Source organism: Alosa sapidissima, chromosome 1 (genome assembly GCF_018492685.1).
Source record: "Alosa sapidissima isolate fAloSap1 chromosome 1, fAloSap1.pri, whole genome shotgun sequence".
Classification (NCBI taxonomy): Eukaryota; Metazoa; Chordata; class Actinopteri; order Clupeiformes; family Clupeidae; genus Alosa; species Alosa sapidissima.
Window position 1 is genome coordinate 37,069,696 of NC_055957.1, and position 22,846 is coordinate 37,092,541.

Below are 22,846 nucleotides of genomic sequence, written 5' to 3' on the forward strand. Positions count from 1 at the left end.
TCCCTTGCAAATACTATATCGCTCGCACAGATTGCACACATATGTGGAATACCATCACCTCCTCTTCTGTTTGCCCTCCCAACATGCATGGGCTTTCCTTAAGGTCGCTGTGTGGGCCAATGTACTGGTGAAGCAATGTTTGAATATGTCTTTCCTCTGTCTTCCTTCCTCTATCTTCCTGCTGTCTCTCTCTCTCTCTCTCTCTCTCACTCACTCTGTCTCTCTCTCTCAGTGTTTCTGAGTTGCTGATGGGGGAAGTGGACAGCAGCACCCTCCTCTCTCTACCTCCTGCAGAGAAGAGCAGGGTGAGTCAGTTTGTCTGTCGGTCTGTCTGTCTGTATGTCTGTGTCTATTAGAGTGTGAGTGTGTGCGTGCATGCATGTATGCACGCACAGCGGATGTTGTTGGGGCTGCTTCCTGCCTGGTGTCGTTATCTTTACTTCTTGTGTTCCTCTGCCGTGCACGTTGTGCACAACCAGAAATCTTGCACAACTGGGACAACTTATAGCTCACACTCAAGCCCATATGACTCAAGGCTCAGGTTTCAGATCTGACCCATCTGGAGGTGGCGGTTGACCAAGATGACCTTAGTGTAAAATAGGGTTTCTCAACGGGGGCGGTACCGCCCCCTAGGGGGCGTTCGTACAACCTAGGGGGGCGCTGGGAACGTGAGAGTTTTTTTTTTTAATTTTTTTTTTTTAATTTTAAACTTTTACATTTTAAACGGTTTTCACATATTTTTGGTGCAAAAATAGGCTACCTGAAATAAATAGGCTATTTTCATTCATGGGTTTCTAACCCCTCTACCGTCCCAGCTACATTTTACTGTTTATCTATGCTCAGTGGTCATACAGTGCAGTTTGGGCCTGCACACGCCCGGAATCATGTCCCCCAGCCCCAGCTATCGTCATCTCTATAGTAACGTCGACAAACATAACCCAAGTTTGCGGCTTAACAGTTCAATAACCAATAAAAATGTACTCACTGTGACGTCTTCATCTTTAATAAAACAACACAAACGAACATGGCGGATAGCAAGAAAAAGTACAATGCAAATTACATCAATTTTTACATGTTTTTTTTTTTTTAACCAACCAGTCTCCTATTGCTTCTAACAGTGGGCTAAATCTGCTTAATAATAAAATAGGCTCATAGGGACATTTTCTTCCAGAAGAAACCAAAACAGCACAGAAATGGGCTCGTTTTTTTTATTTAAGCAATATAGCATGAGTGTGAGTGGCCTATAGCCCGGGGGGGGGGGGGGGGTGGCAGAGGATCAAAGTAAGGTCAGGGGGGTGTTTGCTCAAAAAAGGTTGAGAACCACTGGTGTAAAACATAGCGCATGTTCACAATAATTGCAGCAGACAACCCCCGGGGCGCATTGGGCCGCTATGTCTCACGAACGCAGAAGTCATCATTTCCCCTTGTTTTTCCATGAAGAGGGATGTCACATTGCTAAGCATATCTATCTATATATATATTGTTTTGTTCCAGTATATCTGTGTGTGTGTGTGTGTGTGTGTGTGTAACCCCTTCTTAACGGATGTGCACAGTAGGCACAAGTTACATTAAACAGGCTATGAAACAGTGGCGCAACAGGATCCAGAGCTCTCAGCAGTGGAATGGTGAACTGGCGGAGTTCCTGTGTACCATTAGGCTAATTAGAGTAATGAAAGACAATACAATACATTCAATAGCGCGGTGCCTCCACTGTAAAAATACTGCACTTACCTTAAAGCTTGTGTATAATTCCTACAGAATTAAAATAACAATGTGAAAATGAATGTTAATTACACTAGTGGTGGATGCATATTCAGAAAGGAATTGCCAGTACACCCAGGATATAATGAAATATAATAATGAAATATTATTTATTTCATAATAATAGTAAAAGTGATTATATTCATAAAAGACCTTCAATAAAAACCAAGAGGGTGAAAACAGTTTCCACCCTGACAGGCGAACGTTAACCGTTAACTTAGGCTACACAGAGAGGACAAAAACAGTGTTGGCTTAACGGTTACAGCTTGTTAGCTCATAGAGCTAACACAGTTAATGGTACCACCAGTGTGATTGAACCACACATTACCCAATAGGAGAAATAATAACATATGTATATATATATATATATATATATATATATATATATATATATATATATATATATATATATATATATATATATATATATAGACACACACAGATATACTGGAACAAAATACTTGTCAAAAGCCCACCCTGACTAATAATACAGTCCTGATCTGCTTGTATGAAGCACACACACAGAAACCTAATTGGCAGATATTGGAAAGGTAGCCATCCATAGTCATCTACTTCACACTGAACTTTATACTTCACGGAGTGCTTTTGGTACATTTCACTTCACTCTAATGCAAGGCCTCTTACTCACCATGTTCATAGTCAGAATATGTGTGTGTGTGTGTCTGTATGATTGTATTAGAGTTGGAGTGGGAGAGAGAGAGTCAGACTGTCCTGGTGAGGAAGTGGGTGGGGTGATCTGGGATGACCATGTTGTGTTGCTATGGGACCTCTGACCCTTCACTCTTGCCCTCTGTGTGCTCAGTCAATGGAGAACCTGTATGGGGGATTTCCTGGACAAGGGTTGGATTCACCAAGAAATGACCAGCTGGAGTGTTGTGAGTGTTTTCAACCGGTCAATGCATACTTCACCAGGGCATTAACATTGTGTGTGAACGCATACTTTACCAGGGCATTAACATTGTGTGTGAACGCATACTTCACCAGGGCATTAACATTGTGTGTGAACGCATACTTCACCAGGGCATTAACATTGTGTGTGAGCGCATACTTCACCAGGGCATTAACATTGTTTGGTGTGCGTGTGTGGTGTGCGTGCATGCGTGTGTGTGGTGTGCGTGCATGTGTGGTGTGCGTGTGTGTGTGTGTTAGGTATTAGTGCGGAGCAGGTGGATGTTCTGCTGCAGCGTAGTGAGGGGGGTGTAGACTCGGCCCTGTCCTATGCTAAGAGCATCGCGAGGTACCTGAAGGATGTGATCAGCTACGTGGACAAGAGAATCACACACGGTGAGTAGAGTTCCACAGGACACATTGGTGATTACTGATGTCCACTCAGTACACTGTTACATTCCAGAAGATTGCAGTGCAGGTTCCGAGCTCACATACAGACACATGTCCTCATTGCTCTGATGGAACTCTTTTCTTGCAGAGCTGGACTTTGCCAGGAAGATGCAAAGCCTCTACCAATCCTGCAAGGACAGCTTCACTAAGGTAAGCAGCCGAGAGGCCCGCTGAAGCAACAGATGATGCTGTGTTTAGGGATAAATGTAGTGGCCGTCCATGTCAGTGTGCTTGTGTTTCATCTGGGTCCTCTTCTCTCCGCTCCTCTTTTCTCCTCTCCTCTGCTCTCTGTTCCTCTCGTCTCTCCTCTTTTCTCCTCTCCTCTCCTCTACTCTTTTCTCCCCTCATCTCCTCTCTCCTCTCCTTTTCTCTTATTTTCAGTCTTCCCAAAGCCCTTGTCCTCACAGCCATCTCAAGCTGAAGAAGCACCACAGTCCATCACATCAGGACACTGGAATTCTCATATTGCTCCATGGAGGTGTGACAAATCTCTCATACTGTAAATGTTCTCTCTCTCTTCTCCTTCTCCAGCCCCACATGCCGCTCTTCTCCATCTACTCTCTGGCCCTGGAGCAGGACCTGGAGCAGAGCATGGGAGCACAGCAGGCCACTGGCAACATGCACGCACACACCTTCATACAGGTACACACACACACACACACACACACACACACACACACACACACACACACACATCCCTTCATACAGGTACACACACACACACACACACACATCCCTTCATACAGGTACACACACACATCCCTTCATACAGGTACACACACACACAGCACACAAAACACACACACACACACACATAGGACGCACACATACACACAGCACACACAACACACACACACACACATCCCTTCATACAGGTACACACACACACACACACACAGCACACAAAACACACACACGCACACGCACACAGATGAACCTACATGCATACTGGAGATACAGTTGTTCAATAACACACTCGCATACCCACAGTTGGACAGAAGTTAAAACTGGCACGCTTTCTGTATGTCAGCCTTTGTTGCAGCGCAAGCAGGAACATGAGAAGAAACGTAGAGAGATTAAAGAACAATGGCAGAGAGCAAAGAGGAAGCTGGTACGTTTGTGTGTGTGTGTGTGTGTGTGTGTGTGTGTGTGTGTGTGTGTGTGTGTGTGTGTGTGTGTGTGTGTGTTTCTATGGATATATGCCATAATACAAGTTAGTATGTGAGTGTGCGTTACTATCACTGTGTGTTGCTGTTTGTTTGTATATCTTTGTGTATGTGCTGTCTAGGTGGAGGCTGAGAACAACCTGCGTAAGGCCAAGCAGGCGTATGTGGCTCGCTGTGAGGAGTACGATAAGGCGCGCAGCGTGGTCAACAAGGTGGAGGAGGAGCAGAGTGGCTCAGCCACCAAGGGCCTCGACAAGAAGAGACGACTGGAGGAGGAAGCACGCAACAAGGTCAGCTGACCCAAGAGGAAGTGACTCACCAGGTGGAAGTTGCTTCAACCTCTGTGCCTCAAAGTGTTATTGTAGGGGGGGGGGGGGGGGGGGAGAAAGAATTACACAAATCAACTGATCTTGTTGAATTTTTTGTTGTTTGGGGCACTTTTATGAGGCAGGCTTCTTTCGGTGTGTATGTGTTGTGTCCCTAAACGAGTCTAGCGCTTTCAGATATAACCTCCGGAGTACATGCGGAGGTTTGTCAAACGGAGGTCCTACCCTTCGGATGATTCAGATATGATGCCGTTGCAACTCTGCCATCAATCATTATGTTAAGCCCACCAAACTCTATACGCGATTACTCTTTAACTGCCACGGAATTCTAGAATACTGCACCCCCTCACTGCCAGAACAACATTCTAAATCCCCCAAAAATCTGCTGGATATTGTCAAACTGTGTATAAAGTATCTGTTTTCTGGTTTTACACTACTTTTTGATAGCTACAGTCAAATAACAAAGGATGTTACACCACTGCCTCTATTTAGGGCTCCAAAAAACATTGTGTATGTCATTGTGGTCATTACAAACAGCAGTTGCACAATACAATTTGTAATATGTACTAATGAATTATCACCTCAAAAACACACACAATAGATAATATTCATAGGAAGATATGTAATTTAATCGATTAATAATATATTATTACATACTCTAAATACATCTCATTACATCATTACAAAATGATTGAGTAGCAAACTTATAACATACAACGTGACAAACGGTAGGCGGTTTCAATTCAGATAAATCAGGTAGTCTAACAAACAGTGACATGTTAATCATGTAGTACCATGCATGTCATTATTTATGCTGTTCCTTTGCAATTAAATTCAGGTCCAGAAATGTTTAGAATGACTAAACATAAACACCCCTGTAGTAAAATTGAACAATAAATATAAATAATAAGTTCTTTTTGGTAATTGAGGGGCAGCCGTGGCCTACTGGTTAGCGCTTCGAACTAACCGGAGGGTTGCCGGTTCGAATCCCGACCAGTAGGAACGGCTGAAGTGCCCTTGAGCAAGGTGTGTGCTTCACCTCACTGTATGTTCACTGTGTGCTGAGCAGACATGTGGACTCGAGTCACATGACTTGGACTCGAGTCAGACTCGAGTCATGATTTTAATGACTTCAGACTTGACTTGATAAAATTCGGCATGACTTGCGACTCGACTTGGACTTGAATACTATTCACTCGAGACTTGACTCGGACTTTGCCTCTTTGACTTGTGACGACTTGACATGTCTCGAGTCAAAAACTAAATTTCCTGATCGTGGACCAGTCACCCCAGAGATGTTTTCCCTCCGCGACTAAAAAAAAAAAAATAGCGGAGACAAGCGGCCAGTCCAGAGCACAGTTCAGTGCTGCCGCTACCCCCACATGCGTTACGCACTGTGTGTAGGGCACCAAGAGACAGAGAAACGACCAACATTTAGCTAATAACTAGTAGCTTTACTGCAAACTGATTTGCACTCTTGTTAGAGAACGTTTACAATGTCAAAATGCACCAACAGCATGTTACATAAAGATGATACTTTTCGAGTCCTCTCCATTAAGATCCAACTTGAACTTATGCTAGCCTACTCCATTTAATTGAGAACCCCATCTAAGCACGCACGAGAGGGAGAGAAAACGAGTGGCAGGTTCCAGCTGGCTTGTCATTGTTGATGATGATTGATATTTTCTTTTAAATATAAGAAACGTATAAAAGGAAATCATGAAGGCAACAAATACGAGATTAGGGGAAATTGCGGATTTATCCGGTTCTCACTACTGTTATAAACTATGAGATCCAGGTCACTATGACATAGGCTGCACTCACTGTGATTTGGAAAGTGGACAAGAATATGAAGAGTTGTCTTTGCCTTTGTTTAATGGAAATGGTGAGTCTTGAAGTAGGCCTATTCAATAATTTGTTTACATGAAGCACATTGATATGCCGATTGAAACGCATTCCACTCAGCTAGCTAGGTGGCTACTGGCTACCAGGCTCATAATTCACATTTAATTGCAAACAGAAAATGTCAAGCAAGCATCATGTCATACATGCATCTATTTCCAAAGGAATGAAAGCTGTTTGTGCCAACTTAATATAATGCTTATCATTGTTAATATTGTGCTATTCATGTGGCACAAACAATGTTTGAGTTTGTGGACTAGCCATAGGAATGGAGCTGGTAAAAAAGATCATTATGAGAATGTGTGGACAGTGGCACACAATGGGCTTAAAGTGATCTTTTAAATAATATAAAAGTGTTGACCTTGGCTTCCCTTATGAGTCGCCACTGGCAGACAGCCTAATAAATTGTTTGCAGGTAAATCTGTGGCCTAGCGCAGTGAAATGCCATCAGTCAAATTATTACTCATCCTTACAGTGGGCTCCGAAATTTGGAAAAACAATATTTTTATTTGTCATGTAGCTATCCGTTTTGTACAGATTACTCAGGTATGCACATGTGTATATTGTATGCGTATGCATATATCGTAAAAGATTTCAAGACAGAAACATTGAACATATTTTAATCTGTATTTATAAAAAAAAAATCTGTGGATTAGATGGAAGTGTTAAAATTATGATCGATAGTCTAATAATGCCATTATTAAGTGAAGAGTACCTGATGACTTGTTCAGGACTTGAAAAAGATTGGGACTTGGACTTGGACTCGACTTGGCTTTGATGAGACTTGGACTTGGACTCGACTTGCCCTTCTCTGTATTTACTTGGGACTTGACTTGGACTTGAGTGCTAAGACTTGGGACTTACTTGTGACTTGCCAAACAGTGACTTGGTCCCACCTCTGGTGCTGAGTGTGTTTCACTAATTCACGGATTGGGATAAATGCAGAGACCAAATTTCCCTCACGGGATCAAAAGAGTATATATACTATTGGTGGTATTTGTGACAAACCAAGATACTTTGCACATGACAATTTGCAGATCATAAAAGAAAAAATATCCACCTGCTGGGGTGTTTTTTTAACATCTGCAAACAGTAAAGGACTGACATAGGTTAAGTTCTTGTGAGCACACTAACAGCAGAGACCAGTGTTGTGCCCGGGGAGCAACCTATATGTGGCCACAATACTCATGTTCTCTGTGATTAATTTCCTATTTTGCCTTTGAAAACACATTGGATTAGATCCATGTTTCATTTGAGTATACAGCTACATGTAATAACTGTTGAAGTGAACAAAAAAGAACTGTGAACATCTTTTGGAAACTAGTGTACTACTAGCCAGCTACTTGCTAGCCAGCTACTATAGCCAGTTCAAGTTTTGCATAGATTTCTAAAAATGAACAGTAAAACCTCTACACTGGTAGAGATTTGAACAAACAATAAATATCAGTTCAAGTTTTGTGTGAATTTCTGAAAATGAACAGTAAAACCTCTACACTGGTAGAGATTTGAACAAATAAACAATATCAGTTCAAGTTTTGTAGTTTAAGTAATGTAATTTACCAGATACTAGCAGATACGCATACTAGATAGCCTACTATAATAAGCAAACAACATCTCACCAGTGTTTGTACACAAGCTTTGTATGGTACATCTCAAAGCAGTCAGTGGGGCACAGTGCAGGGTGGTCTGGACAGGTCTTGCAGAAGAAAGGTGTCTGCTTCCTCCCTCTATGTGCGTCATCTGGACTGCGCCTCCGCGTGGAACAGACTTTGCAGTCCGGACGCGATTTCTCGTGTTGTCCGAGAAAGTGTCGACCAGTGAGACGCACGGGCACTAAACGGTGTGCACTAACGGTGTGCTGATTGGCCTGGGACGAGGAGTGAGCTCAATTTGCCTCCGTCTCAGTATCCCCTTCACCACAAGCTCGCGGAATCCTGCCGACTGCATTGTATTGCCACTTTCTTTGTGCAAGATGTAGGCATTCACAAGTGCGACCTCTCGGATATGATGGAACAACCGATGGTACCACTTCATTGCACGGTGTTGGTAGCTGTAATAGGAGCATAGCTGGTCTCCGCGATCTACCCCTCCCATGAAGCGGTTGTAGTCCTCCACGCTCTTTGGCTCGCGCAAAGTTCTGTAGCCATCAGGCCCCTTGCTACGCACTCGTTTGGTGATTACGAGATTGTCGTGCACTGTGGAGAGGACGGTGACTGTGCCAGCATCACGAAAAGACGCAGTTAAAAGTGGACGTTTTTCAAAAAACACAGGGGGATCTGAAGGCCGCAGTTTCAGACCATGGAGTTGAGGGGGCATGCCTTTCCTGTTCACACGAACAGTTCCACACGCGCCGGTGTTTTGCCGGTGGAGCTCTTGGAAAAGAGCGGGTGAGGTGTAGTAGCTGTCAGTATAGAGACTGTGTCCCTTCCCCAAAAGCTTGGCTTCCCTTAGCAAGCCAACAACTGAACTATGGCCAATACCCAGACAGCGATCGTAGTTGAAGGCCCCTCCAGTGTATACGTGCCACAGGTACGTGTAATTTACTTGTCGCGTCTGATAGGACAACATTCTTCAGACCAAACCGGTGTCTTTTATTTGGCACGTACTGACGAAAAAACACCCTTCCACGAAATGAAACCATGGATTCATCAATGGAGAGGTGTTCGTGGGGGTAGTACTCGCTCTGAAAACTCTTCAGGACTAGATCCATAAGTGGGCGGATTTTAAAAAGTGGATCATAACCCTGCTGACCTCTCTCCAACCTCAGAGAGTTGTCATTGAAGTGGATGCAGGAGGACAAGAGCTGAAAGCGGTTGCGTGTCATTACACGGGCGAAACTTGGTGTCAAGCCCAGTGAACTTTGGGTGCTCCAGTAGGCTTTCTAGTCAGACCCATGCTGATCTGAATGGCCAAAAACGCCTCCATCTCAGAGCGATCAGTGGGTTTATAGTCACGTAAACGAGAGTGACTCGCTAGCTCGGTGGAAGCTAACGCCTCAGCATAGCGGTTTGTCTCAGCCACCATGAGATCAATGACACAATCGCTAAAAAAGGCTTTAAAAAAAGGTATGGATCACTACAATCCCAAACTCTCTGCGGACCAGGTCGTGGGTTGGTGTGGATCACCAAGGGATCCTCCCATCAGATCGCTTCCTCTCCCCCTCAGTGGCCACCGTCTTGCCTGTCGCATCTAGCCACTCCCGCGGGGCGTCGCCCTCACCACAGCCAGTGAAGTCGCCGGCCGCTCCTCCTTCGACTCCCTCCTCGTCCTCCCCTGGACCGCAGGACCCCCTCCAAGTCCTCTCCAAATCCGAAAAACTCCTCATCGCTGTCACTGTCCCAGTTGAAATTAAAACTCCGCCATGGTCGTAAATTCACGGTACCGCAATCGCAAACTCTCTCTGTGTGCTAGCTAGATAGCTTGATATTTAGCTGATGCTAATTTGTTTCTTAAAGTTTGTGAATGACGTAATTAGCATATTTGTGAAATATTAACCAATCATGATCTGTCTAGAACATGTTTACTATCATATCAACATAGCAACAGCACAGTAACGATGTTTTAATTGGCTACATGTTAGCGCGGCAATGATGATGCTCCTTGGGCGCACATATGCACCCTTGACATTCTAGAACACACTCATTGTGGGCGCATATGGACCCTTTCAAGAGAGTTCCATTATCAGCATCATAGTTGGCCCCACAAGACTTCCTTTTTAACATTCCATATGTTATCTTAATGCAGAGGAAGTAGATTGGGGCCCAAATAGAACGTTCAAGCATTGTTTTTGTTTACCTTGTTGAAAGGGTCCATATGCACCGTTGGCAGTAAACGGGTAAACGTTTCGATTTCTGGAGCTCACAAGCCAACAGAGAGTTGCTAGACTAGCCCTGCGCTAGGGGCGCGTCTAGATTTCTAGGCTACCCCACATCTGGTTTGCGTTGGAGAGAGAGCATGCACAAACTTTATGGTAGGCTACCAGCCAATTCAGTAGGCTAACTCAAGACTTAGCCATCATACAACGTTTTTAAGCAATAAAAATACTAACATAACAGTGAAGTTGTTCGTTTTTTCATGGTTTATTTTTTCCAAAAGCATCCTCTCCCCATGTGTCTATTGCTTTTACGTAAGGAGCTTGTAACAAAGTTGGCTTTTCTTCGTTTTCATTTTCTCTAGGCATTTATGCTCAACAAATATCAGCGAGCTCAGCGAGGTATCAATGAACAGAAAACCGTGTTGGCTAACAATTTATTAAATACTCCTGTTATTGTCGTCAACGACGTCGCTGTAGGCTACTGCCTTTTCAGCGCCTTCTGCTTATGGTGATTCAGTCTTTTGAATTCGTTTGGCCTTGCCATGCAGTTGTAGGCTACAACGTCTCTTGCCATGTGTTCTATCAAAATGTTATATGCCCTCATGGACAGTAGCTCTGTGATGTCTGCATCTTTCCAGGTCGGAGATTTTCTGGACAGCATTAGGCCACTCCATCATAACACTGGCATTTAAGTCAGATCTAACCACATGGACGCACGAAAGAAACGTCACCAACACGCCCTCTCACTAGGTGTGAATTTTAACCGCATGTTCGCCTCGTTCAGACACATCACATTTACATAATGTCCGGAGGAAATACTAGGGGGGAAGTAGTAGAACAACCGGCTAAATTCGGACTTCCATATGACCGGTTATGTCGTTCAGATATACGGCCCCACCGTTTAACATCGGCAGAACCTCCGGTCTTACACGCATGTCTGAAAGCGCTGATCCTCCCTCCTCCTCCCACAGTCTCGCCACAGTGTGTCATAATAGCCGCGTGTTTCTTTGGAAAATGTGACTGAGATGCCAGCGCCGTTTATAGGAAATGAAGGACTGTTGCTTTTTTTGGGTCCCCCCAATATCATATGTTATGTGGGTGCGTTTGGGTCCCCCGGGGGGTTCATATGTGGGTCTTTTTTGGTTTGGGCCCCCTGTATCATATGTGGGTGCGTTTGGGTCCCCCGTATCATATGTGGATCTGTTTGGGCCCCCCCCCCCGTATCATATGTTATGTGGGTGCGTTTGGGTCCCCGTATCATATGTTACGTGGGTGCGTTTGGGTCCCCCGTATCATATGTGGGTGCCCTTGCTTAGTACTCCCAAAACCTGTCTGTTGACAGGCTAATTTCAGGGAAATACTGTAATACTTTGCAACGAGGGTAATGCAAAAACAGATATACTCATCTATCAGGTATTGTGAACATCATGTCAGGTGACCACAGCGATTGCTAAAGGTTTGCTGACAAAACATTCCATGCTTCAGGCTAGGGCCACACCAACAGGGCATATATTAATAGCTTGAGAGACGAGACAGTGTCAGTAGTTCTTTAGACTTGTGTGGATCTGATCACTTGTTTATCCTTGATAGACAACATTGTTTTTGGACATTGGCAGAGCGTGCTAACTGTAAGTATATTACTGGCAGTACAGGAGAACACTAGATGGTCCTTTTGTGTGCACATACAATATATATTTAGAAGATGTAGCTATGGTGCCAGTGTATGGTGCCTGCTGAATATGTTGAGTTGCTCAGCTATGTTGAAGCTCATCCGTTTTGGGGGTGTGTGTGTGTGTTTGTGTGCCCAGGCCGAGGAAGCGGAGGCCACATACCGTACGTGCATCGCTGACGCCAGCACCCACCAGCAGGAGTTGGAAGACGTGAAGGTGAACGTGTTGCGGCAGATCCAGGACCTGATCAAACAGACAGACCAAACGCTCCGCACTGTAAGTCTCTAGCAGAGAAGTGCAACTGCACTCACTCTTCCTCCCACTCAGACCTGGACCAGCTCACCTTTACATGCCTGACCAGATTTCTCTTAGCCCTGACACCTGGTCCAGTCTACAGAAACCATGTAGTGTAGACCATGTAGACTAATTTTCTAATGACTAATCTTTTGACTAATTTTTCAATTAGTCAACTAATTTAAAAAAAAAAAAAAACTGTTTGTTATATCGTTGTGTCCATTTTATTTTGAACTCAACTGAAGCGGCAGAACATAAATATATATATCAGCCTACTTTTTAAGTGTTAAAAAAACATTATGTAACAATCTAAGAATAAGTATCTGCATTTCCATTAGGATAGTATACTGTTGTGGATACTATGGACATAATTCACCATACTTTGTTATTGACATGTATCCCCTTATTTAACTATGCTTGTGGTAGGCCTATGTGTGCTCTGTTGTGAGTTATGCTACGATCTGAGATGTGTTCCATGTGTGTAACATCCAAAGACAGTCACATACAGTACTTCTCGAGAGTTAATTACATGGAGTTAATAACATTGCAATGAGCCGTTTGAGATGGGAGACCAAAAATAAATCGAAGAAATCAATATTAAGTCAATAGTAAAACGACTCATCGACTAAAACAAATTTTCATGGTCGACTAATCGCGGCAGCACTAAAATCATGCACTATACCTTCTTTTTGTACGTTCTGTTTACCAACAAGATATGACGCTCATTTCGAAGTTGGCACCTCCAGTGTAATTTACTGTGGCCATAAAGGAATGATATAATTTAATCAAAAGCGCAGTTGAAAGGAATTAACTAGGGAGGACATTAAATAAAAAGGAATCAATACAGTACAGGCAAATAAGATGGCATCAAACAAATAAGATGGCATCAAACAAATAAGATTCTACTCATACTTAAGCAAATACTCAAGCTAAATGTGCAGCTATAACAGACAAATTCAACGGTCAAGCAGAAGGTTTTAACAGCTTTGATATATACTGTGGATTACCTAATTACCTAATCTGTTGCTTTTAACACTCCTCCCAACTTCTTGGCTTCCCTCAACCTTCCCATGTTGAAAAGCGCAGCTTGCCATACAACACGCCTGTGGTGGGCAGAGTGAGCTTTCATTCCTGTGCGTTCTGTTCGTACATATCATGTCGCGTTTTATGGTGCTCATAGTGAAGAATTAAAGGCCTGAAACGGACGCTAATGATTTTGGACATTTGTCCCACTCTTAGATTTCTCACTTTGATGGCACACTATGCAGATTTTTTAGCTTAATATGCAAGTTTTTTAGCTTTACCTTCATTTAACAGCTTCAGAGTCATTGGAATGGTTATATGACTTTTTTCGGGTTGAATGGTGGCCGTCTCGCTTCCCCCTAGCGCCTGTGAGCGGAAAAAACACCCTTGCAACTGTGGGCCGGCGGGCCCACGGCCTCAGTGTCAGGAAGCATAACAAGTGTAACAAATTGCTTTACTGCGTTCAAATACACATACACGCAGGCACCGGCTAGAAAAAGTTAGCGATGGAGTTTCTCAGCTATTCGTCATGACAGCCAGCGAAAAAGAAGCAAAAACAGTAAGGAAATTGCCAATACTGCATAGTTTACCTTTAAGCTATGGGTTTGTTCAGCTCTCAGTGACTTGTGATACCTGTTTGAAACAGAGACCATACAGGTCACCCTCAAATCCTAACCGATTCACAGTACAATTACCTGCCCATTCATCTGTGTAATTTATGGGACTCATGCAGACATCCTGCCTTTGCCTTTTTCTGTTTCATGTCCTCTCTCATTCTCCCTGCAGTGCACTATCTACTACTACCAGATCATGCACATGCAGACAGCTGCATTGCCGGTGCACTACCAGACGCTGTGCGAGAGCTGCAAGCTGTACGACCCAGGCCAGCAGTACGCTGCCCACGTCAAGAACCTGCCCCTCAGTCAGGAGCCGCCTTCCACTTACACATTTGAGCGGTACTCCGACACCAGCCAGTGAGTATAGCCCCCTCCCCCAAACACACACACACACACACACACACACACGGCACAGCACAGAGCGTTTAGGACTGACAGAGCTGTTGCAGCCACATGACTAGGGTTGGGTATCATTTGGGTTTTATCCGATACCGGTGCTAAATCGATACTTTTAAAACGGTGCCGGTGCCGAAACGGTGCCTGAACCGGTACTTTGTTTTTAAAATGTTTTAAATTAAAATGGTCTAAAGCATGAATTGCTTTTTTTTATTGTTGATAAGACAAATTTGAACATGAAATTGAACTGGCATATTCAATTTACAATATCTCATTGCTCCTACGAATAATACATTTAAATGTTAAAACAGCTTGCCATGCATGCACACACAATGGTAGGCTAAAGCTCTGCTTTCAAGTTTACCCAGTGTGGGCGTTTTGCCATAAGGTATGTTAAAACCGCTTGCCATAAAACTGCCAGGTCATGGACAACGGCATTTGCAAGCAAGCTAATCTACAGGGACTCTACTTTCCAGTTAATTCAGTGTGTTCCCAAATGCTTCAAGAAGTTTCATGTCTTCCCCCATAACACGCAATAGTTTTGAACATGTTAGGCTACATGTCGGTGTTGAAGTGTTTAGATTCCCAACGCTAGCCTGGTAGCCATTTTAACAGCAACTATGGGATATGCGCTAACACCAGTCAGCTGAGTTTAATTAGCGATAACGTACGGAGATGGTTTCGTAGCCTCTTTGACAGCTCAGTGACAGTGACATCAGGTATGTAACCTACATATTTATGTTTTTGCCAGCTAACTTTTAACATAATCTTCATATTCATTGCTATATGGGCCTCATGCACATGACAGATTAATATCATGCCATTATGTTGTTTAGAACGCACTTTGAAATAAAGTTTTCACCTTATAACTTTGCTGATAACATTTTAAATAAATGCCAGTTAGCGCATTAGCAAGGATATTGTGTAACATAGGCCTACTGTTGATGTTGTTTCATAGCCTTTTGCTTGTGTGTAGTTAGGCCCACTGCTAGATTTTGACAGGAGCTCGTGATATCGCTTTAAAGTAAGCTACTTGGGCTCACACAAGCTGTCAAACACTGTCCATCCACTCTCCTAGTGCACCCCTCTGGTTTATACATCCAGTGTTTGTGTTGGGTAACTGTATCTGGATGTGTTGCTATCAGAGCAAGACGTTAGAGATGGCGCATGACATGCAGCGATGCCTATTAAAAAAAAAAAAAAAAAAAAACGCTATTTAAGCACCGAAATGAGGCACCGAAATCCACTTTGTTATTCGATGCAGTTACTACCGTTTGCGTCGGCACCGGTGCCATATTAGAACCGTGTTTCGGTGCCCAACCCTACACATGACACATGCATGGGACACTCTGCCCATGGCACAGTGCTGGTGGACTGAGCTGGTCGTTTGGGTTTTGCCCAAGTTGTTTCATGTTGCTGGTATTCTGTGATATTTCTGAAGTCATCGGAGACATGCATAGATAGATGGATATAATCCTTTATCTTGTCTGTCCATGTAAATGGTTGATGAAGTATTGTTAGTGGAATAATAGACAATGCTGTCAGTGTGAAGCTAATGGGTTACCACCTGTCATCTCCATGATCATCTTTGAACATAATCGAACTTTGATGAATCAAATTTGAACTGTTCTCTTCACTTAGGGGTTCAACGCGGGTTCGAAGCCTCAGCGGCTCTGACAGCACCCCAGCTGCAGGGGAGTCTGGATCTGGAGATGCGGTCAAACAGAGGAGAGGTGAGATGGACTCCTGGGGCAGGTGCCCCTCACGCATGCTGAAAAGGCCTGAAATCGCTGATACAACCTTTAATGTTGGAAAGTTCTGAGATGGACGTTTATCCTGATCTTTAGTGATTGGGATTAATGTTGGAAAGTTCTGAGACTTTATCTTGATGTTTCTTCTACAGCGGGTCGAGACCAATCCCATAAGTCGTGGCCCTCTACCCTGAGCGACACAGACAGTGTGGGAGGGGCTAGTGGCCCAGGGTCCCCCACCACCAGCACAGGTACCATCCCATAATGCACAGCACTCTTAAGGGGTCTGTGTCAGCCATATGTATCTCAAGCCGATTCCATTTTTCTAAATGGTTGTGTAATTGTTATGGTGTGGTTTTATGATTATAGGTGACATCACTAAAGCCCAAAGGCCTGTTTCTGCGGGAACCCTATCATCTAGTGAAGATCTGGATGAAGGGGATGGAAATGTGGCCTCTTTCGAACGTGAGTTCCCTCCAGAACACCGTTAACTGTATTCAACATATTTATTAATTACTACAGGTGCCCCATAGATTTTCAAAATCTTAAAACGTTTTGAATACAGTTTTTGATATTTAAGGACTACAATTGTTTTATAATGTCTGGAATTGTGGGAGGGCCAGTATTAAATTAGATCTGCAGCAGAATTACTTTTTTTGCCTATTCTACAATGAAATTTCTGACTGAAATCAGTCTGATATATTACTTATGACATATTACTCCTGTCAGACTGCTTTCAACGTAACATTTAGGCTACGTTGAAGGAAGAAGTGCTATGCTTTTTACATAAAATAAGTCTTAGAAGTAGAGGTCTTAAAATTCATTAAATAATGCATACTTTAAAAATGTGCAGATATCCGGTATAAGGACACACTGGCACTGTGTGATTGTTCAGTTCAAAAGTAATGTAGAATGTGGATAGACTAGATAGGCTCATGGGTTTAACACATGGAAGCATGTGTGTCTGTCACTGCTGATGCCTAGAGTGGTGCCTCTTCCTGTAGAGCACAGTGCACATCATGTATTTCCTCTTATTGACATTGTCCACTCCTGCATGTTGGCCATGTGTTGACATGTACACATGAGGCACAGTGGAATGCTCTGCCAAGCCATTTGTGTTTGAGAGAGCAAGGCAACAGGATCACACAGCCCTGGCGTGCAACATGTTCTGTGCATTCTTAGGCATGAACGGGATGGAACCGGAGATTGCCGTCCCCACTGGACCTTTCCGGAACGTGGGGCTTTCCAAGGCTGCAAAGACGCATCGGCTACGCAAGCTGCGGACTCCGTCCAAGTGCCGGGAGTGTGACAGCTACGTGTACTTCCAGGGAGCGGAGTGTGAGGAGGTGGGTCACAGCTGACAGCAAAACTGTCAGATTCAACATGGCTACAGTGGTCCACCTGTTTGTATACAGATTTGTCACTCAACACAAGCAGCAGGAGTTATATGCATTTTAAGTGAAGAGCTGCAGGAATGCTTTTTCTGCAAAAAGTGCCTGTTTTGTTCAGGAATATTGTAGATACTAAATGGCTGTTGCTTATGATGAACTAATACTCTTAATTCAATAGTAAGGGATTGTGCACTGGTACTGAGATGTTTTTGACTTAAAGGTGTAGCCAATGATGATAAATCCTCAAACTCTGACAGTTATCAATCCATTACATTCTGGCCAGGTTATGTAAGGATGAGAACATACTTGTGTATCATCTCTCAGTGTGTCATGTTTCAGCCTATTTAGCCAAAGCTGTGTTTATGATGGGGATGGATTTGGAGGAGACAGGAGTTTCAACTCCATCTAGAGCTGTACATTTGCATTTATGGCTTTATGGTATTCAAAAGCCTAATAACTCTACTGACTCTGTTCAATGACTTAATAAGCATTTTTATCAGCAATATAATTATGATTGAACGCATCAACCAGACGCATGCCAGAGTCCTATATGATTGTATGACTGTGGGCCTGGTGGTAATGCATCCCAGTGCTGATGTAGGAGTAGTTGTTGATGTGGCTGCTGTGCTCTGTGCAGTGCTTTGTGGCCTGCCACAAGAAATGCCTGGAGTCGCTAGCCATCCAGTGTGGGCACAAGAAGCTGCAGGGCCGTCTGCAGCTGTTCGGCCGCGACTTCTCCAGCGTGCTGCAGGGCAGCTCGGACAGCATCCCCTTCATCATCAAGAAGTGCATCCTGGAGATCGAGAAGAGGGCGCTCAAGATGAAGGTGAGTTTCGGAAGGCATGACGTAACAACGAAAATAAAGAAAGAAAGCAAATAAATTGCCAGGTGGATTCGTATTACTTTTAGCTGTCTTTTTGATGAGTTTCTTCAGTGAGGTTATAGTGTGTGTGTGTGTGTGTGTGTTGTGCAGGGCATCTACCGTGTGAATGGGGTGAAGACGCGTGTGGAGAAACTGTGCCAGGCCTTTGAGAACGGCAAGGATCTGGTGGAGCTTTCTCAAGCTTCCCCTCATGACATCAGCAATGTGCTCAAGCTCTACCTCAGACAGGTCCGTATGAAGCCATTTTCCTCACCCCAATAAAAAACAAATTACAAAATACTATCAAATACATATCATAAATACTGCCCATCCCTACACACACGCACGCACACACACACACACACACACACACACACACACACACACACACACACACACACACACACACACACACACACACACACACATACATACATACATACATACATACACACACACAGAGACCTCCACACAGAATCTCAGGTTGAGCACAGAAGGTCTGTTCCCAGTTTGGTCATATCTGGAGCAACATTCCATCATTACCTATTGAATAATCAAAATGCTATTGACTAGGAGGAAATATTTGACCTGTCACCTTCTGATGCGTTAAGACGATATCCTTGGTGCATATGATGTGAGCATTGTGTCTGTCAGTTTGGATTTTCCTGCAGTTAATGTGGCTGATTTTCAAATCCACTGCCAGTACCTGAGTTGGAACATTGTTTCCGCTTCTCTTAATTCAGTCATCATGTGAGCCGAGTTTCACTTTCATATCGCCTTCTCTCGGTGTGTGTGTGTGTGTGTGTGTGTGTGTTTGTCCCTGTAGCTGCCGGAGCCCATCATGCCGTTCCGCATGTACAACAGCCTGATGGGGCTGGCCAAGGAGAGCCTGCAGCAGGCCGAGGGCTCGGAGGGAGGGGACGCAGGGAAGACCTCGGAGCTGGTGGACCGAGGGCCGGACACTGAGCCAGCGGTGGTGGCGCTGGTAGAGAAGCTCCAGGCACTGCTGCAGGAGCTGCCTCCGGCCAACATCACCACGCTACGCTATATCACACGCCACCTGCAGAGGTCAGAATGGGAGATCACGCTGTGTTGACCTCTGGTACACCTAGGCTAATAGTACAGTATAGTATAGTGTTGGCTTCCTGCTGCACTGTTGATGCCTATAAGACATGCTAGCATGGGTTGAATGGAGCCAGTTGTGGTTTGCTTAGCAACTGTTAATGAGAATGGGAAACTGAGTTGTTAGTGAAGCACTACTGTAAATCAGCTTGTGATGCCTGTGTATCATGGCTGTGTGTGCCCTCCTGCGTGCATCATACTATCATATCCGTGGCATTCTCACAGTGCACCAAGGCATGTGGTGTATTACTGCTCAGCTATTCTTTTACGATTCTAATCTATTACTCTTGTAAATGGCAGACCTGAGACTCACATGGTTGAGGTCTTTAGTTACCTATTCAGATATAAATATCAGTGTTAGGAGCATTATGATGAAAGCCTAATTAATGTGTATTCACGCTCTGTTTCCCCGTGTCCCATCCTTCTCTCTCAGGGTGTCGGAGCTGGAGCAGGACAACAAGATGAGTCCCAGTAACCTTGGTATAGTCTTCGGCCCCACGCTGATGCGGCCCAAACCCACAGGGGCCACTGTGTCGCTGTCCTCGCTGGTTGACTACCCCCACCAGGCACGCATCGTGGAGGCTCTCATCGTCTTCCACAAACAGATCTTCAGCCAGGACTCTGGGGGACTGCGGCCCCCCTGCCCGCCCTCATTCCTCCACAGCCAATCGCAGGTGAGCAGCAGGACAGGCTGATCTACTCCTTGTTGCCCTCCATTCCCCCGAACTCGAGCAAAGCTAGCCAGTAGTAGGGTCTTCAGACTAGGCCTGTTAGGCTATGTCGGGGACACTGTTGAGAGGCAGTGCTGTGGCAGTAGGTGTAGGCTTCAGGGCTTCAAGAGGTGCCGCTCTCTGTTTACATACACAGACGGCTGCTTCCACCTGCATGGCATGTGAACCCTTTACCCCTCATAGGGGCGAGGCAGGTGTGCCTATACGGTATTCTCCTCTCATAGGCCACTCAACACACTAATACCAGTACAGAACAGTCACACGCAGAAGGCTTTGTACTCAGCCATTCAGCCATGGAACACCAAGAGAGACCGGAGAGAACTTTGGTTTCTTCTGTTCCTATTTTCGAAGAATGTCCATCAGAGCAAATAATTGGTAGATAGCCAGTGTCATAATGGAGAGAAATGTCATGTGTTGAAATGTCAAGGTTTTGCCCTTCCTCAAGACCACAAGACATGCCATTGTAACATTGTGTAACACTGAACTGTTAACATACAACACAGGAGGCGAACACTACTGGCTTTCAGCCAAACCAGGAGCCATCAACACCACGTTATACCACTTTTTAGGAGGCTACAGCATGTAATCGCTTCACCTATTCCACCACAGTTGCTCAGTCCAGTGTGTGTGTGTGTGTGTAGAATGGTGGAGAGGAGAGGAGGCAGACGAAGCCCCAGGAAGGAGAAGAGGAGCAGAGCAGAGCTGACCCAGAGCAGTGCTGTGGTGAGACACACATAGCAACACTATGCGTTGTGCTTCCAGTGACACACATACAGTAACAACACTCGCCCAGTGACGCACATACTCTGTACAGGATTAAACCACCATTTCACATTTCACCATTTCTCTATTTCAGTGGATCACAGTTAGCAATTGAAATCAGCTTTACTTTGTCAGTGTAACTCGCATTCACATACATCAAACTTCCGGTGAGGCGGCAGAGGTAGTATACCTATGGTATTTTGTGTGCCAGTTAGCGAAGAGGCCAAGTATTTCTCGGATTATTATTTAGTGTGTAGAGTAGCAAATCTTTATGAGAGATGATGTTACGGAGCTCAGGGACAACATGTGCTGTTTGTGGTTGTACATATAACTGGACTAAAATAATTCAGTCTGAGGAACTTGAACTTAAAAAAGTGTTGTTATACTGAGAAGCGGAAGTTGCACCCATTTTTGACTCAAAGCCTCATGGGATATAGGAAACCAGCAGCAATCTGCCAGAAGTAGAAGATCAAGAAGGCTCCAGGACCTGAGGGTGTCTGTGCAGAACAGCTGGCGCCAATCTTCATGCAAATCTTGAACCTGAAGCTGTGTGAAGTGCCCTCCTGCTTTAAAAGCTCTACCATCATCCCAGTCCCCAACCAATCCATCACAGGATTAAATAACTACAGGCCCGACACCCTGACGTCTGTGGTCATGAAATAATTTGAAAGACTGGTGTTGAGCCATCTGAAGGACATAACAGGACCCCTGCTGGACCCCCTGCAGTTTGCCTACAGGGCAAACAGGTCGGCCGATGATGCCGTCAATATGGGACTCCCTCTACACTAATGACTGCACCTCAAAGAGCCCGTCTGTAAAACTCCTGAAGTTTGCAGATGACACCACTGTCATTTGGTTTGATCAAGGATGGTGATGAGTCTGCTTGCAGACAGGAGGTGGATCAGCTGGTCCAATGGTGAAGTCAGAACCACTTGGAGCTTAACCCCAAGAAGACTGTGGAGATGACAGTGGACCTTAGGAGAAGCCCCCCCACCATTCAGAACGACAGTGTCCACTGTGGATTCCTTTAGGTTCCTGGGGTCAACCAGGGACTGCTGACCACTTTCTACTCAGCCATCATTCAGTCTGTCATCTGCACCTCCATCACTGTCTGGTTTGGGTCAGCCACTAAACGGGACAGAGCCAGACTGCAACAGACAATTACGGCCGAGAGATCAATGGAGCTGACCTTCCCTCCATCCAGGACCTGTACCGGTCCAGGGTCAGGAAAAAGGCAGCAAAAATCTCTGCAGACTCCCCATATCCTGGTCACAAACTGTTCAACCTCCTTCCCTCTGGTAGGCGTTTCAGGGCACTGTTCCCCAAAACCAGCCAACACATTGACAGCTTCTTCCCCCAAGCAGTCACTCTGTTGAACACTCAGAAATAGCCCCCACCCTTACACTGAAGTCAAACAACACTGTTCTGCTCATCTACCTCATGTATACTTCAATCTTACAATTACAATATTGTTATTAATACATTATCATATGTATTATATCATGTTAATAATACATCACTGAACTGCCTTGCACTATATTTATATTTAAATCTTAAATCTCAGTCTATACTGATATTGCACAATTCCTACCCTCTCTTCAATTGTATATTGCATCTTGCCCGTGCCTGTTGAGGTGTCCACGACCATGGCAACCTTGACAGGAAAAACAAGGAGGTGGACATCTCCAGCCACACTCCACCCACCCACCACCCCCTCCGGACAATTGCACTACCCTATCCCACCCATAGTGTTCTATTTATTGCATATGTACTGTATTTATACTTATAGCCATATTCTACTTGTCTTTATTCTATTCTTACTGATCTGTTTTTATTCTTTTATGTTTTTTATTTTTTATTCTTATATATTGAGTGCTGTACTTTGAGAGCAAAGATTAA

The 22,846-nt window shown here is 44.5% G+C and overlaps 1 protein-coding gene across 3 annotated transcripts in view; it reads left to right on the plus strand.

Annotated features, from left to right (window-relative positions):
• arhgap45a (Rho GTPase activating protein 45a) overlaps positions 1–22,846 on the plus strand; it is a 32,023-nt gene that overhangs the window by 5,244 nt on the left and 3,933 nt on the right. For all 3 annotated transcript variants that reach the window (XM_042092661.1, XM_042092670.1, XM_042092676.1), the window contains exons 5-22: positions 233–305; positions 2,585–2,657; positions 2,932–3,066; positions 3,209–3,270; positions 3,652–3,762; positions 4,151–4,231; positions 4,409–4,576; positions 12,137–12,274; positions 14,102–14,289; positions 15,970–16,061; positions 16,232–16,330; positions 16,449–16,544; positions 17,262–17,425; positions 18,108–18,296; positions 18,444–18,581; positions 19,159–19,400; positions 19,888–20,128; positions 20,827–20,908. In XM_042092661.1, coding sequence (XP_041948595.1) covers positions 233–305; positions 2,585–2,657; positions 2,932–3,066; positions 3,209–3,270; positions 3,652–3,762; positions 4,151–4,231; positions 4,409–4,576; positions 12,137–12,274; positions 14,102–14,289; positions 15,970–16,061; positions 16,232–16,330; positions 16,449–16,544; positions 17,262–17,425; positions 18,108–18,296; positions 18,444–18,581; positions 19,159–19,400; positions 19,888–20,128; positions 20,827–20,908 — 2,372 coding nt within the window. The remainder of the gene's footprint in view (positions 1–232; positions 306–2,584; positions 2,658–2,931; positions 3,067–3,208; positions 3,271–3,651; positions 3,763–4,150; positions 4,232–4,408; positions 4,577–12,136; positions 12,275–14,101; positions 14,290–15,969; positions 16,062–16,231; positions 16,331–16,448; positions 16,545–17,261; positions 17,426–18,107; positions 18,297–18,443; positions 18,582–19,158; positions 19,401–19,887; positions 20,129–20,826; positions 20,909–22,846) is intronic.